This window comes from Mirounga leonina, unplaced genomic scaffold (genome assembly GCF_011800145.1).
Source record: "Mirounga leonina isolate KUSES-001 unplaced genomic scaffold, KU_Mleo_1.0 Mir_167, whole genome shotgun sequence".
Classification (NCBI taxonomy): domain Eukaryota; kingdom Metazoa; phylum Chordata; class Mammalia; order Carnivora; family Phocidae; genus Mirounga; species Mirounga leonina.
This window is the reverse complement of record NW_023270422.1, coordinates 1685130-1702998: the sequence shown is the minus strand read 5'-3', so window position 1 is coordinate 1702998 and position 17869 is coordinate 1685130. Positions and strand designations below refer to the sequence as shown.

Sequence of the window (17869 nt, the reverse complement as noted above, 5' to 3'; positions counted from 1 at the left end):
ACCCCCCAGCTCAAGCTTCTCCAACTTCTGAGGTACAAGATCGTGTTACAGGCTGACACGGATTCTGAGCCCATGGGAAGGAAATGCTTTGTGAATTCCAAATATAATTACTGGACTATCATTCAAGAAAAGAACATTATAAGGTTTTAATTGTTTCCTGCCCCCTCCTTCCTCCCTTGTGATCACAGTGACTTTACATTTCACTTAGTTGAATGGAAAGAATGTGGGGTCTGGAGAAGGAGGTCTGGGTTCAAGTTCCAGCGCAGAACCTCACTACCCGGGTGACCTAGGGCAAAAGACAACAAGCCCTTGAATCTCCGCTACCTCTCCCTTCTGCCTAAGAGGGCGGCAATATCTGCCTCAGGGGGTCGTTTTGAAGCCTGAAAGCAGTAGTGTGGGTGGGAGACTATAAGCTCTCCAGCCTACAACAGCACTGTCACTTTCCCCTCAGGCGCCTCTCCCTCTCCTCCAGGGCTGGGATCACTCCTGTTGTGGCATCTCTCCACAGTGTGGTTATTAACATCTCCGAATTTCCTTTATGCTTTCCTTTCAGAATCAAAGAAGATGTTCGTGGAGTGTTAGAGCTGAGAAGAGCCTTAGGAATCTTCTAGAACCACCACCCCAGGGCCCCTAGCACACCAACAAGCCTGCCGCCATCACCCATGTCATGAGGAAAACCACAGCCCCTCACTGCAGAGCAAGTTGGCGGTGCGGCCAGGTGTCCTGACCTTGCTGCGTGTCCCTCCCTGGGCAGCCCTCCACAAGCTCCCCCATGACGCAGGGTGCTTCCTCTCAGAGGTCCCTTTGGACCCCACTGCCATGCCTCCCTGTGGGTCGCTCATCTCACTTAATAAAGAACAGCCCGCGGGCCCCGAGTGCAGTCAGCGGCAGGGTACCTTGGCATTCTGCAGAGGGGGCTGATAACTGGATGGCCGGTAGAACATCCTCTGCGAGGCATCAGTGTGGATGTCCCCGAGGAAGAGCTCCTCCACCAGGCGGTCCAGGTTGTGCTGCAGGTACTGCTTCTCCACCCGGATGAGCTGCAGCTCATGCATGGCGAAGTTCACGGCCTTGGTGCACTCGCAGCCATTCTCTTCCCGCCACAAGTCGTAGGCCACGTCCTGCACCCAGGGGCCCCCAGTGGGCACGAAGCCCGGGCACGTGCGGTTCACCAGCTGGCTGAGCCTCTCGGCGACAGCCTCTGTGTGGCAGACAACCTGCACGTTGTGCAGCTGGTAGTCGGCCTCAGTGCCCCCGCGGATGATCCAGGAGGCCTGGCGCAGGCGGACCTTGCCCCGGATGACGAGGGTGTAGGTAGGGCTGGTGCACCGGTTGCCGCCATAATAGAACTGGTAGGCCTTGAAGGTGTTATTGTGGTAGAATCTGTAGGACCTTGTGATGAACTCTGGGCCCGACCTCACTTCACAGCTGAAGGGGAAAAGGGAAAGGAAGACGTTTTCAAGCCCAAAGGCACTGAGGAACAGATGCGTTAGGGTGTCAAGAAATTATGGTAATAATAACAAATGTTTACTCTGGGCCACACACTGTTTTGTGCCTGCATAGACACCAATGTATTGAATCCTCACAACAACTGAGGAGTAAAGGAGGTATTGTCTCCATTTTACAGCTGGAGAAACCAAGGCATGAGAGATCAGGGAAAGTGCCCCCAGGCCACATAACCTGAATGCAGGCAGTCTGACTCCAGGCCGTGTTCCTAATCTCTCTACACCACAGTCTTTATTCATCCTAGGAACAAGCCAAGAGAGCCCAAACCTGCCCTTCTCACTTCCACCTGGGGGCCTAACTTCAGGGAAGTGTCTTTCGGGTGGGAAGAGGGAAGAGAGTAGTGCTGGCCTATGAAGGAAGTCTCCTCATGCTAGCTTGAAAACAGCTGATCCCCTGAACACTCCTGTTCATGGACCTTGGGTACAGCAGGCAGGTGTGGGGTGTCTGCCACTCCAAAACGGAATCTAGTCTGGGGAGGAGTCACCTAGGGGCAAGGGGAAACCCACCCTCCCATCCAGTGAGAATTAATGTTCCCTCTACTGGGGAAAAGGGTCCATTAGTGAAAGCAAAGCTAGCGGAACACAGGTAAGGGCTCCTTTTGTTTGTGCTGACTGACAAGATGACAACGACAAAGTAGTTTTTTGCTGTGGCCTTAGATCAATGCTAGATTCGTTGGCCAGAAATACTTAGACTAGGTCTATGGGGCATACATGGCCAGCAGGAACTGATCACTGCCCTACCTGGGGCCAGTTCCTGTCTCTGCAGCCCAGCCCACACCAGGGAAACGCTGGAGGGCTTCTTCAACATATCTGCCAAAGATTCTGACCTCTGTAACTCTCCACCAGATCAGAATTTCAGTTACATCATGATTTGCATCCTTCAGGTTTGGCCTTAGAACTCTGCCTGAGTCTGTGATATATGTATTATTTACAATAATTATGGTTTGAGCAGACTCAGCATGGCTAAATCAAACAGTGGAGCTGAAATCCCAAAGACCTGTTATTCTCAAAATCGGTAACATTTCCATTTTTCAGTTAACACACTGGTGAAAGGTAAACATCATCCCAAGCGGGCTCCTCCCTCTGGGAAAGGCTGTCAGGGAAGTCCAGTGTGGGCGAGTGCACAGAAGGCACTCGGCGGAACCCTGAGCCCTGCGCTCTGCTGAGAAGGTGAGAGAGGAGCCGCAAGGGTCCTCCCCCTACAAAGGAGGCCCTGTTCAGCGTGAGCGGTGAGCTGTAACTGCGGTCTGTTTATAAGGCCATGGAAGATGTGCTGCCTGGCCTCAGGGCTCAACGTATCTCAAGTCCTTGCGTACTCCACCGGGGCCACCACCCCCTCACCTAGGCCTTGTCACCTCTAGATGCACCTGCTGCAACCATCTTTTAACTGGTCACCCTCCTCTCACACTTTCTACCAGCCATTTGGTGCATCTGAGTGCCTTGTGTGAAAGCTGGATCATGTCTTAAGCACAGTCCTTGCTGCAAACTCTTCAGTGACTGTCCAGTTCTAACCCCAATCTGGCCAGAACTGCCCTGGAGCTGGCCCCACCTTCCCTGGCAGCCTCATCTGGAGCTGTCCCCCGCCCAGGTCCCTATGCCCAGGTTTACGAACCTCCCCCCGCCCCACAAGGACTCCAGGTCAGTTGTTTCTCCAACCCCATCTTTGCTCGTTCTTCCAGATGGAAAGCTCTTCCCTGGGTCTTTGCATAGCTAAGGACATCCCAGCTCAAGTGTCCTTTCCTCTGGTAGCCTTTCCTGACCCCACCCCCGTCCTAAAATAAGGCCCCTGGTATTCTCCTTTAGCACCTGTTGTTTTTTACCCTCTTCATAGTACTTCTTTGTATGTTTATTTGTAAAATTCCTGAAGACAGGGACCATGATTTGTTTTGTTCACTGCTATATACACAAAATCTAGAACAGTGCTGGGCACACAGTAAATATTTGTATACTCAATAAATATGTGTTTGAATAAAATGATAAATTATTTAAAAGTACATCACATTAAGATCGTGCAAATATTTATCGTGTGGTTATTTTAAGAAACCCCATCTTTAGGGGAAAAAAAAAAAACCACCTCTGGGTCTTCATCATCTTATAAAAATTCCTTTTTTTCTCTTCTCTGTGTGCATTTGATCCCTCCCCAAGGTACCTGGAGGCTGCAAGGGAGAAGTGATCAGATCCCAGAGTGAGTCTTGTTAATTCTCAGCAATTTAATGGGTAGGGGAAAACCTGCAGGTCTGCCTCTAGGCTATTTTTAAAAGCTCTAATGGAAGATAAGCCAGAGCTCAAACTGGGATAAATCTCAGCTCTGTAGCCTGGAAGAGTCCAAGAACTATGCCCTGGCTAGTAGAGGTAGCTTGAGTACCTTTTCACTTACTCTTAGAACCCTGAAGCCATATATTAAATTACCAGAATATGGCTGGAATATTTAGACCCTCAGAAGCTTGCAAGTCATGTTTCAGGGTTGGTGAAACACAGACTCCTAATTTCACTTGCTAATGGTTTCTTTTTATACCTGAGTGGTCCCACAGAGTTCGGTAAACAAGGACCTATTCACTCACAGCCTGTGATTAACAGTGGTACGCATCTCTGCTTTAGCTAACATTTCTACAGTCCTTAGCTCTGTTTCTTTACCAAACGGAGTTTCAAAGTGTTGCTTGGTTTTTAGTTAGAACTTAGATAACACCTGCGCCATTGAGATAGGATACAGTCTCTGTGCATCTGAGAAGCCCCCAGGAAGGCCTTCCACAGACGTGTGCTCTCCGATCCTCCCCCCCACTTCCCCGCCCCCTCCCGGGTCCAGTCCCCGGCCCTCTTACCCGGTGGACACCCAGTGGCCCTCAATTGCTGGTGGCATCTGCACAGTGATCCTCGCACCATTGTGAAGATGTTTGAGCATGTGATGGCACTGTGATTCCTTGAAAGCCCTCCAGGCACTTTTCTCTAAGGACCTGGGATGGGATCTGCTATCTGGATGAAGGAGGGCAGAACCCTCTCCCAGCCCTGAAAGAAAAGTGGAAGTTCGTTGAAAGGAGAGCTCGCAGCAGACAGGAGTCAGGCTGAGGAACTGCCTCCTTGGCAAGAAATCGCTGCAAATGGGGGACGCCTGGGTGGCTCGGTTGGTTAAGTGTCTGCCTTTGGCTCAAGTCATGATCTCAGGCTCCTCGCTCAGTGGGGAGTCTGCTTCTCCCTTTGCCTCTCCCCTCTGCTCCTGCTGTCTCTCTCTCAAATAAATAAATAAAATCTTTTAAAAAATTATTAAAAAAAAAAAGAAAAGAAAAGAAAAGAAAAGAAATCACTGCAAGTAGGAAATGCACTCTTACCCCACCAGGCTTATCACTGTCTCTGCTCTCCTGGAGTTAACATCTCAAAGGGGGATACATCCTGGGAGACCATTTCCCAGGTGAGAAAGCCGGGAAAGCTGAGGCCCACAGAGACAACACAGGCTCTTGGGAGGTCTCTTGGCTAGTTCCTGGCAAAGGCTGAGCTCAAATCCATGTGTCTGTGCAACCGCAAATAAAATGGTGCATCTAAGTGAGCAGCTTACAGTGCAGACAAATGAATATAACAGGGGCTGAAGAGAGAAATGAACGTGTTCCAAAGCCACCCAAGGGAGGGGTAAGAAAGGGGTCAGCAGGAAGGGAGACTCATGCAGTGACACATTTAGGTGAGGAGGAGGAAGAGCATGGAGACCAGCCTCAGTGGAAGGGGAATTCTGATGGGGTGGTGAAAGGCCCAGGAATAACTCAGAGGGCTCCTAACTGACATCTGCTCCCTGGTTGGGCTCCCCGCTGCTCCCACCAAGCCATGCATCTTCTGGTTCTCTCCATCTCTGATGGACACCCTCTACAGGGCTGCCCATCAGTGGGGCGCAAGTCATATACCACCGGTGGGGGACGTGTGGGACATTTTTCCCCAATTACCTTCCCACTCCAGCCCCTCACACCCACGAAGGCAATGCTAATATAGGGTTCTAAATAAAGAATAACTACAAGAAGACTACATATTTTTATTTTCCACAGGTAAAGGAATATTAGGACTAAGTTCATCTTCAGTGTAAGTAGTTTAGGTTGGCGGACCCTTAAACATGCAAAATAACCAGCAGCCCCTGTTCAGAAGAAGCCATTGCCAGCTAACTGAGTTATAATCTGAAAGCCCACTCTTCCCTTTGAGATTCACTCCTGAACACATCAATACGTCTTTATTTTGGACCTACTAAGTATTCAGCACTGTGCTAAAAAACAAAACAAAAACCAAAAACCCTAGACAAATAGACAAAAATAAAATAAAAATATACACAAAATAAATAAAATGCACCCATCAGAACTGTACTATGAAGAGGCAATTATATATTTGGCAATCAACACCTAAATAACTTCATAGAGAAACCAGGGTTTATGGGGGATCATTTAAAAATGCAAAGTTAGACCCAGAACATGGTGACTTAGAGCAACATGGTGAAAACCTACTGGAGAAACTCAGACCCACATGTTGATAACATTCAGATATTTATAAAATATTCAGATATTTGCCATGACTCAGAAGGCTGAACTAATCTTCTGCTGAAAGTCTTTGGTACTAAGAAGACATGTGGGAACTCGGCTTCTCCTCTGAGCAAAATGCTGGCCTTGGGCTAGAGCAGCAACTTTGGATTGTTCCCTATGGATCTTAAATGAAGTGAAAGGCAACAAGGCAGAGACACCCATGAGTATGATTCAACTAAATAAAAAGTGTGAAAAGAGATTTGAAAATGAGATGATGGTGCTACGTTCAAATGAATGCAACTCACAACCAACCCCATTTAGCCCAACCAGGTGATTCGGACCCCAGCAAGAATGAGAGGAACACTAAAATTCCGAAATCCACGTCTGGTGGTGTCGGTGCTCATGGGCTCCTGGCGGTTCAGCGAGGCCCTTCCTACCAGTGGCCCCTGCTTCCATGGAGGAAAGAAGATTGCATTTCTGAGTATTCTCTCCCCATTCCTTATTCAACCCTCCCCAATGAAGTTGTGTGTAGGATGGAAACAGGTGTGCGTGACTATGCCATTCGTCTCTTTCTGTCTGCCAAACTGGCCTCTTTTCAAAGTACAGTTCACCCTTGAACAACATGTCATATGTCTTATACGCTGTCTTCTTACAATAAAGTAAGCTAGAGAAAAGAAAACGTTATCAAGAAAATTGTAATGAAGGGCGCCTGGGTGGCTCAGTTGGTTAAGCGACTGCCTTCGGCTCAGGTCATGATCCTGGAGTCCCGGGATCGAGTCCCGCATCGGGCTCCCTGCTTGGCAGGGAGTCTGCTTCTCCCTCTGACCCTCCCGCCCTCTCATGTGCTCTCTGTCTCTCATTCTCTCGCTCTCAAATAAATAAATAAAAATCTTTAAAAAAAAATTGTAATGAAGAGAAAATACACTTACAGTATTGTACTATATCAGAAGAAAAAATCCACATGCAAGTGGACCCACACAGTTCAAAGCTGTGTTGTTCAAGGGCCAACTGCACATGCGTTTTGATCAGCGCTTACCCCTGCCACATAGTAAGGACCCTGACCCTTCAGTTGTTTGGCTATGGCACTAGGCCAGGTGGAAAGGCTGAAAAATTCGGGGGTGAACTGTTAACAATCCCACCATGGGACACTATACTGTGTCTTCTGAGTATTTATCACAGTTCTTATGTTTTCATCCCCATTTGTCTGAGACCTCTGCTGATCTCTCAGTTGGCTTTGAACTGGAGGAGGGAAAGAGAGTAGTATGGATCTCTACCAATCCCAAGAGCTGTAATTATCTTGATGATGGGAAGCAGTTCCTGAATTCCCCGTTATTCAATCAAGAAATGAAAGATACTACAGCTTGCTGTCTGGTGGGTCAACTGCCTGTGTGATCAATTACAGTGTGGGCAACTTAAAACAGATTCTAATTCAAGTTATGAAGCATTGGGAGCTGGGGAAGATTCTGCTTTAAATGTGACACTGAGCATGCAGTAAAGAATCATCATCTCCCTATCAACCAAGTTATGTTCTAAAAATTGATTTGTAAACCCCTTTACACCCTGCAAGTGCTTTCCTGTAAAGACAATAAAAGCCGGAAGGATAGTGGATATGGGTGAAGTCTCTGGAGCTAGGCTGTGCGAGTCTGAAACTGGATCCACCACTTAAAGCATTTCATCAAATCCAAGAATTCACGGATTGTGACGGTGAAGATGCATCATTATTTTACTACCCGTGACAAAAACACTTGCAGCTCAACGATGCCTACACAACAGTCCCGCGATCCCCCTGCATCCTGCACAGCAGCACCCGACTGCTCTGACGTTGCTTTTATCTGTTCAAAGAGATTTGACAAGGTTTCTTGTCTTCAGTTGCAACCCTTCACGTGTGACAGGTAAGGGGTTTGCTCTGTATGTATCTCAACAGCAAAACACGAACACAGCCACATCTTTTTGTGGGTCTTCCTTTCTATGTAATTGACTGTTGCTATGTGAGAAAATAGGGAATCGCAGTTTATTCTCCTGGTGATAAATATCTGCCTCAATGATGTCAAACTCACACTCCATGGCTCTGTTACAAGGCCACGCTGATTCTGAAGAGTGAAATTTATGAGTGAGTTATGGAGAAAATAACCAAGCACGCGTGGCTCAAACATTTATTCTATTTTCAAAACTGACCTATCTGCAACGAAACCATAGATGTGGAGTAACAAGGGGCCATATAAAGGAAGTGATGTGATGACAATGTGAACTGCTGTGTCCAGATTCACACAGGGGAAGACTGCAGCACGCCCGCATGACTGCTGCCTGCAAGCTGACAGGGCCTGGGACCCCCACAGACCAGAGGACGCACATCCACTGCAGAGATCTTAAAATAGGGGGAAAAAAGTGTATTTTCCAGTCGATGAAACACACCATTAGCGTGGTGACCTGAAACAAATGACTTAACCTCACCAAGCTTCCGTCTACTCATCTGTAAAGAGGGGATAACATTACCCATCTCTTAGGGTTGTCTTCCTTAGCACAGACATAGTTCTCATTAAATGGGTTATTATTTTAAATAATGATTAGGCTTTTAGATCGCCTTCAAAAAGTCCTTCCCAGCCAACAGCAGAGTTAAAATAATGGTAAAAGTCAGCCAGAGCCAGGCTCCCTCTGAGCTCTGAGAAGGACAGAATGCTCAGAGTAAAGAAAGACACAGGGCTCCCTAAGTGAACTGATGACCCTGACGCAGAAGGGGGTAGGACCCAAAGCGCTGGGCTCTGTGGTTGTTGACAAGTTCTACTCAGTTTAACAAATACCTATTCACTCTTACTTTGTATATTTTAGGAGCTGGAAGCATGAAGAAGAATGAAAGTAAGTTTTTCTGACCTTGAGGCTCTCAAGGACTCACTGGCCTGAATGTCAAAGAACAAGGGTGGAGATGATGAAGGAGGGTTCTGGGAAGGAAGCTGGGAGTTCAAAGGCAGAGGAAAAGGGAGTGGTGGTCAGAATTTGCATGAGTCGTTCATAAGGCCAGTCACACAGGAAGGGAGGCTACAGTGATGCTTTTTAACCAGGGGTGGAAGAAATAAAATCCCAGAGCCACCAATACGCCAATCATTCGAAAGCAGGCAAAAGATCATTATGTCGCTCGGGTTTCTAGAGACAAATCTCCACTTGGCCATCGCTCTTACCAGACAACGAGCACAGGTCACAGAAAATGGCAAGACTGTCAGGGCAGAAGAGCAGCAGCATGGGCAGCCAGGTGGAGGAGAACTCTACAGTTAGCACGGCTCTTCGGCATACAGTGAGTTAGGGTCTGCACTTGAGGCCGATACTATATTCTTAGGGTAGAAAAAATGGGATTGGTTCCCTTTCTATCTCTGCCCTTCGAGCACCCATCACCTTGGTGGGAACAAAATTAAATGGGTCATGTGAAAGCCGGAGCTGCTGTACAATCGGAGAAACTTGTCTCTTAGGTTTTCAGTCAATTGCTAACAGTGGTCTCCAATATTTACTTGGCTTGTCTGGTGGAGAAACTCTGGTTGGCCTTCTCGTGAGTGCTACTTCTATGAAATGGCTTTTAGAATTAAAAGATCATTTGAAGAACCAAGTCTACCTGCAGGAGAGGTCAAGATGAACAGCTTTCCTTATTCCCCAAGACTTCTGTCTCAGGATCGCCCATGGCGTGCCCTCCAAGGAAACCAGCCTTAGACTTCTGGTCAACCCAGGGACCCCTGTGTTCACTGCATCGCTCAGAGCATGTCAACTCCAGTTTGGGATTGAAACTAGCAACTCATTCATTCAAACCATCAGAAAGGTTCTGAAGGGCCAGGCTCTGTTCTGGACATGGAAGCTACAAACATTATACCCTGAGGGAGTCTCAGTTGGGCCAGAAACCAGACCCCCAAGTGGGCTTGTAAAGGGACTCATAGGACAGAGAGAGCAGGCTCTGAATTCATCCTTGGAAGGTTCATGGAGGGGCAACCATGCCTTGAATGCTGAATGGAAGTGATCTGGGCAGAGTATACAGCATATTCAAACATAAAGAGGTAGACAGGAGGGGTTCACGTAGGAGGAACTGGGCCGGGCTCAGGGAGGGGGACCACAGGGTGGCCCACAAAGAGGAACAGAAGAAGAGAGGCAGGGCCATGATCAAGATTACCATGTAGCATGCTGAGGGTGCATTTCACTGGAAAGGTTAAGAGAAACCACCAAAAGATGTTATGCAGTGTAAGAGCACAATAGGAATTCCATTTTGGGAAGACCACTTTTCCCATTTTCGGAGGTATGGGAAGCAGATGGGAAACAGGCAGATCCATTCTGACACTTCTGTGATGATGGCTCAGCATATCATTTTTGCCTGAATAAATGAGAAAGATAAGAGACGGGAACCACTCTGGACAAACAGAGTAAATCTCTTTTGTAGTCTCTCAGTTTTTTGTCCTGACCATCTTATGCATGTTGTGGAGAAGGTATATAAGAAGTTATAGTCAAAGAAAGGAAAGAGGAGGGAAGGGAGGGAGAGAGGAAAGTAGGAACGAATACTAATTTAGGACTACATCTGAAAAGACACTTGTGCAAAATATTTATATGTCCTACTTTAATCTTACATTGTGTAAATCTGTCATCCTGGTACTTGGCAATGCAGTACTCAGGGGTGGCAACTATTCGAATAGCTGCTGTCTGAGTATCCCTATTATTTATAATATATCTGCTTGCTATATATAACAACTTTTTAATACCCCCATTTAATTGGACTACCCATGTAACTGGAAGTGTTGACTAATCACAACAGCTGGTTGTTGAAAATTCTGCCATTGTATGTTGAATGCAGTTGACATTTATGGTCGTTCTTTGATGATTCAGGTTCTCAAAGTGGCTCAAGGTCATTATTAGGAACATCAGTCCCTGTAGGATGGTACTCTGGATACAGAGATACTGGAGTGAATAGGTAACAACTCTGTTTAAGCCATGAAAGGTTTTTTCCTCACTTTTTATAAGCTGATGAAGTCTGTGTGTGGGAGTGCAGGTACAAAGAACATCAACATTTTGGTTAACTGAGGATTCTAGATATTTTGCTTAACTGAGAAGATTAGTTAGCTGGGTTCTTCTACTAAGATTTTGCTATAAATGAATCCAAGGAAAAGAGTATCTCAAAGGATTAAAAAACCACCACCATCCAGTAAGAAAGTGACTGTGAATTTGGTCTTCAGGGTGGCTTGGGGTAGGTCATCCAATATGCGCCTTTTACTTGTATCAAAGTAAAAATTACAATAATGATAATAACTAAAGTTTGTGTAACACTTAACAATTTACTTTATGCATATGCTATCTCATTTATCAAATGCCAGTTACTACCTCGGTACAGAAAGTTACAAGCAGAGAACCACTCTTTAATGTGAAGTGTTCTATAAACGGCCAGTCCATGACACCAAATAAGCTGGAAGCTCTCCATAGCACTGTTCCCTGTCCAGGAGAGTTGTGAATTAGGAAAAGGACTTCACCATAAAATGGTCTCCAAGACTGGGGGTCCCAGGGCCTGGGCTCAGATAAAATTATGATGACAAGTGGGTATTTCTTTCAAGTAAGTGTGGGAGAAAATAGTAGACTTCGGAAGGAAATTATTCACTTGTTGAAAAAAATTAATTCCTAAAGGCTTTACGGTATTATTTTACAGGTTACCACTTCTAGAGAACTAAACGAGATCCTGGAGCTCTGGAAGGTTTATTCACATGCATGCGTGCGCATGAGTGATTTACTCCCAGGAAGTAACAGTAATCCAAAATGACTGCAGAATGACCTTAACCACTATCATAATTGTAAAGTCTACAGTTCAGATACTGAAAACTCTCAATGGTATCAATAAAAAAACCAGATTTCCCGAAATGAAAGGAAGCACAGAGTTGGCCATTTATGTAGAGATTGACACCCTAAATCTAAAGCCCGCGTGCGTGACCAGATGACTGTTTACACCACTGAATTCACCAGATTATGCATTCAGAAAGCAGTCCTTAGCATAGTTGTCAAAGGGAATGAATATACTATTTTTGCTATGGTCGTCCCCAGCAAAGCTTGTTCTTAAACCCATGGTGTTTTCAGGAAGCAACCAGTCCAGGGACAGGAAGGGACTAAAGAGAAGAGCGAAGGGTGGGAGACCAGGGGAGCAAGCAGCAAGTGACTACTTGCCTTCTGAAAGTCAACATTCATTCATTCACCAAATAGCTAAGTGCCTACTACACGTGAGGTTCTCACTCGCGCATGGGCCGTTGTTTTTAATGAAAGGAAACAAGAAAAGAAGGAAAGTATACTCCATGTCCAAATCCCCAATTTTTCAATAACATTTTTAAAAATTTGAATTATCTAGATACATTCCAGAGTTTCTCACCTGCTGATCGAGATCGAGAACCAAAAGTTCCAAACCATTTTACATGTAATAAAATGTAAAATTAGTGGGGAAGGAAACAATTTTCAAGCACACTTGGGACTGACCTGAACTAATCTTTGATCAGGTCAGTCTCTATAATATGTAGTTCAATGCTTTAAAAAAAATTTTTTTAAAGGCTAAATAAGCATATGTAAAAATATTAACAATGGTTGTCTCTGGAGAGGGGCTTCTGAGTGATTCTTTTCTTGCTCATTTTGCACGCTTCTGTTTTAAATAATGTGACATGTATTACTTAGATAATCAGAGTGAGAAAGTATTCTCAAGTTAGAACTGGTGTGATATGTAAAAACGCAAAGCAGATAAAATGTGACTGATTAGATTAAATGCAGGTAATTACTTAGCCATGAAATTGTCCTGCCCAATTAAATAAGCAGTCATTACTGTAACTGTATGCTTTACCGTGGATTCTGCTAGATAAGCTCCAGCAGAGCTTTCCATGTGTTGGAATAAAAGCCTGTATGCATTGCAGACAAACTGGATTTTACTACCATGTGGGTAGCTATGCCTACCAAGCTCTTCTTTTTATTTCCAAATTGTTTTTTGAGATAAAAGCTGAAAGAGCTGCTCTTGCCAATCTTTAAACCTTTTTATCTAAAAGTATTTTTCCCTTTATGAGAAATATAATAAAGTCAAGATTTCAAATTCCTGGCTCCACTCAACCAAAGCTGCAAATGAGGTAATTTTCTATGTCATTTTCTTCTAATGCCACGGTCCCCAGGCTAGACACTGGGGTTGAACCACAAACTGCACAATTTGCATGTTGCGTCCGTAGTTCACTGCTGCTGCCACACCCATGCTCTTCAGCACGGTCGTGCGTGCGTGTGTGTGTGTGTGTGTGTGTGTGTGTGTGTATGGTGTACGTGGGGTATGTGTATGTTTGGGGCGGTTTGGTGGGATTCTCAGCAGGGAAAGCACTACAGTCACCCAGAGCTGCCATCCTCCCCGCTCTGGGGCCCTGCAACAAGCTTTCCTCCCTCACCCGTTGATATTCTTTGGGGCTCTGCAGGAAAGGGAGTATGCACCTCCTCACAGCTCCTGTCCTTGGCATGCGGGGGTACTTGGCACACAGTAGGGCCTCATAAACGTACTTGCTGAATGAATGAAAGTGGAAAACCCTTACCAAACAGAATACCCTTAATAATTTTAGGGTGTCACACTATCATTTCTCTAACCTTGATACCTATCACATGACTTTACAGAATAATTCTATTCCCATAAGGACCCTAACACATAAAATCTTGACACAGTAAGAAGGCTTGTGTGAACGACGACGGCAGGGTCTTCACTTCAACGCTACACACCAGGCAGGGTCTATTGAAGACACGTCCTGCTGTGTGAGCTTTCAGCAGATGTATACAATCACTAACATAGCTTTTCATGTCTCTAGTCTTAAATGTCTTATGCTTCACTTTAATTGATTATATCAAGTTGTCATCAGTCTGTCCCTAAACAGTATGTAATTACACAGTCGTATCATCCACTTAAGGTTTAGTTCTCTTCTCATTTGAGGAGAAAAAGAATGAACACGGCTCCTATAGATGCGCCTAGCCACATGTCTGAAGCACATCAACTGATTCTGCAAGAGAATATTTAACACCTAAGACCCTTGCTCCTTGTTATGTACCAATGAGTCATATTTCTTTTCAAGATTTCATTTTATGACCAAGGGGGAGAGGGTGCAGGAAACACAATGGTTTCTTGGTTACAAAAACTGTCTTCTTCAGTAAAACGGTATTTCAAAGATTCCTATTTTACCCTATATAAGTGTTTCGTCCGATTTTGTTGGGTAAGCTCTCACTTGGAAATTTACAGGTTTTTTTTTTTTTTTTCATTTTGCTAGAATATGCTTGAATGAAAGAGAATAGCTCAAAAGTGCCTTCCCTTTCAGAAAAGTCAACTAATTCTACACAAATAAACAGCACAGAGGGATAGAACATCTCCCCCAACATCACTTCCAAAACTTAAAATCAAATCTTTCCATTAGCAAGGAGAGTCCGCACTTTGCTGTGCATTAAAGCACCACTTATTCTGGAATATCTCATGCTAATCTGTGTTTCTGGAGCCGAATGATTTTTGTGGCTTTTCATCTAAGCAAAGAAAACAGTGATAATGGACATCTTCCAGCTGCATACCTCCGTGACATTCAATAGGTTTTATTTGGATTAAGAAATTCAATTGTTTTCAAAGGTTGAAGGAGAGGAAAGTAAAATTGACACGTATACTTTCATGCCATTAAATTTTGAACTTGTGTCCTGCCCTACACTTACAGTTTAAAAAACAGCAAAAACAAACAACAGGCTCAAGTCTAGCCAGAGCCTAATTTACTCCCCAGTAGGACATAGGAGTGATTTATGATTTGCAATTAGTAGAAATAAAAGTAACCAACAAACTGAGCAAAGACTGGAGGCCAAACATCATAGTTTCTATGTCATCCTTACACAGAATCTTCATAAAGGCCTTGTGTACTTTTTAATCTTATTAATGTGACTTGCTACTATAAGAATCTATAAATGATGTCTGAAACTACACTTATTAAAGTTTGTCACAAACACACTCCTAACCCCCCAAATCTGTTGTTACCAAAACTGCTACAATAGACAAATAGTGTCCTATGTTTAGTAAAATAAGATGCCTAGGTATCAGGAAAAAAATCATCAAGCCATTCTAAGAAGATTTCGACTCATAACTATTAAAATATATGATCAAGCTCATCTGCTGCTACAGAATTTTTAAATGTTTGTAAAACCTCCGACTATAGAGTAGGACACGTTCATCAAGCCATTCTCTTGGGTTAAGATGATTAATATCCATTTTCAGTTAAAACTACTTCAATCGGGGAAAATCAGGAGGAAAAAAGGGAAAAGGAGAATACTCAATTATTTCCTGGTGCTTTACATTATCCTAACGAATTATGACAAGCCTTTCTTAAATCCCAAGGATTTATACATTGAACAACCATTCCATCTGTTTATTTTTTTTACGCTAGAGTCCAACACTCCCTGCAGGATCCAAGTGGATCTTTGAGCAACGGCAGCGTTAATAATTTTGCCATTGCAGACTCACTTTGAAATTGGATAATTTTTTGCAGGGTATCCATGCCATCCAATTACAATTTGCAAACGCCTTTTTTCTCTTATATCCTCTTTGTCACACACGTATAGGCACGCACACATGCACAGGGTCTGACCCCCCACCGGGCCCCCGCTGGGTTATAGTGCAGACTGCCCCCTTCCTTCCTCCCTTCCGCCACAAGGTTCTCCCAGCACAACCCGGTCTGGGTAAATCTCTTATCCCAAGAAATTCAGGCCAACACAGACTCAAATTGGGAGATTTAGGGCTATACTCACAAGGATTTACTGGGGCTTTTATTACCAACTATTAGTTATTATCCCAGCTTGGACTAGCGGGTAGCCTAGGAAGTATAATTTATAATTATAACACCCACCTCTGAAAGGAGGGAGAAAGCGTTCGGAATAAGCTGGTCCAAGCTGCACTTCTGAGGCCCACTTTTGCAGTCCAAAATGCAAAAAAAATCCTGTTTATGCCAAATTTTCAAGTAATTTCTCATTTGAAAGATCCTGCCATTTTTTTTCGCAGATATTACAACAGATTTTTTTAAGGGGACAATTCTCTCTGTTCCATCTCTCTCACCCTCTTTCTTCTGGTGTGTGTGGCAGCTGCTGTTTGATCTGCTCATTGGCTCTGATTTGTTTCATGTTTCAGCCAAAGATTAAAACTGCTCTGTAATTCTAAGCAGATGGGCCTAGGAGTGCAACCCTGTAATTATACCTTCTCTCTTTGGCCCTCAAACTGCAAGCCTTCCATTCTGACTTCTAAAGTCTGGGATCACTGGGGCTCAATGGACACACCTTGGCAATCAGGCAGGTCTGGCCCCACCAGGCACCTTAGCGGGCCTGCAGTGCTCAAGCTGTCTGCCCTGAAGCCGGGCGACAAAGAAAAGAGCCACTTACACAGCTCCCGGGCTCGTGCCTTCCTAGATCACGCAGGGTGGGGGGTGCAGAGGGGTGGGGTGGGGGTCACAGCCTGGTCTTCAGTGCTAGCTACAATGCATCAATGCATTGTGAAGCTCCACCAAGAGCTGCAGGTCCTGCTCAGAAACTGACGGTCTTGAGGGTGCTCATCTGACCTGCAGGGGTTTTGGAGGCTTGGTGGTGTGGAGGCAGGAGAGCCATGCTCCCGGTGGAGACGCTCTGCTGAAATGTCAGGTGTCCACCATTTGGGAAAGTTCACTCAGGATTTCTGAATCAGCACATGTTCTGCCACCGCCCGCAGCAAGGATCAACACCAATCTACCACAAAATCTGCTTTCTTTTTCTCAGTGCAATTCCTGGAACTCTGTGAAAGAGCTGGGGTTTTCTAGCTAAGGGTTTACGGAGCCCCCGAGGAAATGTGGCCCATGAGGCGCAGAAACAAAACCATCAAGCAAGAGTCTGATGGAAACAGGGTGTCCAGTTCCGGAGAACCTTCGGAGACCGGTTTTCATGATTACATCTTGGGGTGTTAAGAGTCCCCTGCTCCTTGCGACTGCACCCAGTCCACTTGGGGCGAGAGCCCCATCACCACACCTTCAGCAAACACTACTCCTCTCCGAGGGCACAGAGAAACGCGCGCGGGCTGTTTTTCCCCTTAAATGACCACAGTTTCGCTTTACAGCCCCACAAAACCTTGCACCACATCAAGAGCCCCTCCGGCAAACACTCCTGACACTTTGGAGACCGGATCGCGGAGCCCGCGATTTCATGACAGTCTGTACTTTGAAACCCCAACAGGACAGAAAAGTTTTCCCTGGAACTTGATGCAATCCATTCAGGAGCTAAAAAGTGTCTGTGTGTGAGCTCTGCACCCTTCCAGAAAGCAAGCTCCAGCCGCAAACCAGCTCCGGGCGCCGCCGGGGAACCCGCGAGCCCCCTCTCCCGGGGCCGGGCAGGGGGAGCAGCGGCTGCGCCCGGGTTCCCCGGCGCCCGCGCAGGAACTCACCGTGAAGCAGGAGGGCCGGGAACAGGTACGCGAGCAGGAGGCGGCACAGACCGGACATCTCCAGTCCTCCTCCGGGACCGCCCGCCGTCCAGGGACGCCGCTCCCCGGGAACGGCCGCGGCGCCGCGCGCGCTCTGTCCCCCCGCCTCCAGTCCGGAGGACGCGACGAGGCGGCGGCGCGGCGACACCGGCGGCCGGCCCAGGCCCCGCGCGTCAGGCGGCCGCGGCGCGCCCCATGCCCGGGGGGCGCGGTGCGGGGGCTGCGGGGCGCGCGCTCGCTGGGCGCCTTCGGGCCCCGCGCGCCCTGCCCGGCCCTGTCCGCGCTCCCGGCCTCCCGGCACCCGGGCCCTCTGCGTCCCTCCCCGGCCACCGCCGCCGCCGCGCGCGCCGCTCCGTGCTGCAGTGGCCGCCACCGCCGCCGCAGCTGCAGCGTCTCTTCATATTTCCCGAGCGCCG

At 46.4% G+C, this 17869-nt stretch overlaps 1 protein-coding gene across 1 annotated transcript in view; it reads right to left on the bottom strand.

The window, feature by feature from the left end:
* APCDD1 (APC down-regulated 1) overlaps nucleotides 1-17869 on the bottom strand; it is a 33486-nt gene extending 15617 nt beyond the window's left edge. The window contains exons 1-4 of the mRNA XM_035013812.1: nucleotides 17763-17869; nucleotides 17415-17614; nucleotides 4325-4508; nucleotides 897-1428 (exon numbers count right to left, since the gene is read on the bottom strand). Of these exons, the coding sequence (XP_034869703.1) occupies nucleotides 897-1428; nucleotides 4325-4508; nucleotides 17415-17614; nucleotides 17763-17854 (1008 nt within the window). The 5' untranslated portion in view covers nucleotides 17855-17869. The remainder of the gene's footprint in view (nucleotides 1-896; nucleotides 1429-4324; nucleotides 4509-17414; nucleotides 17615-17762) is intronic.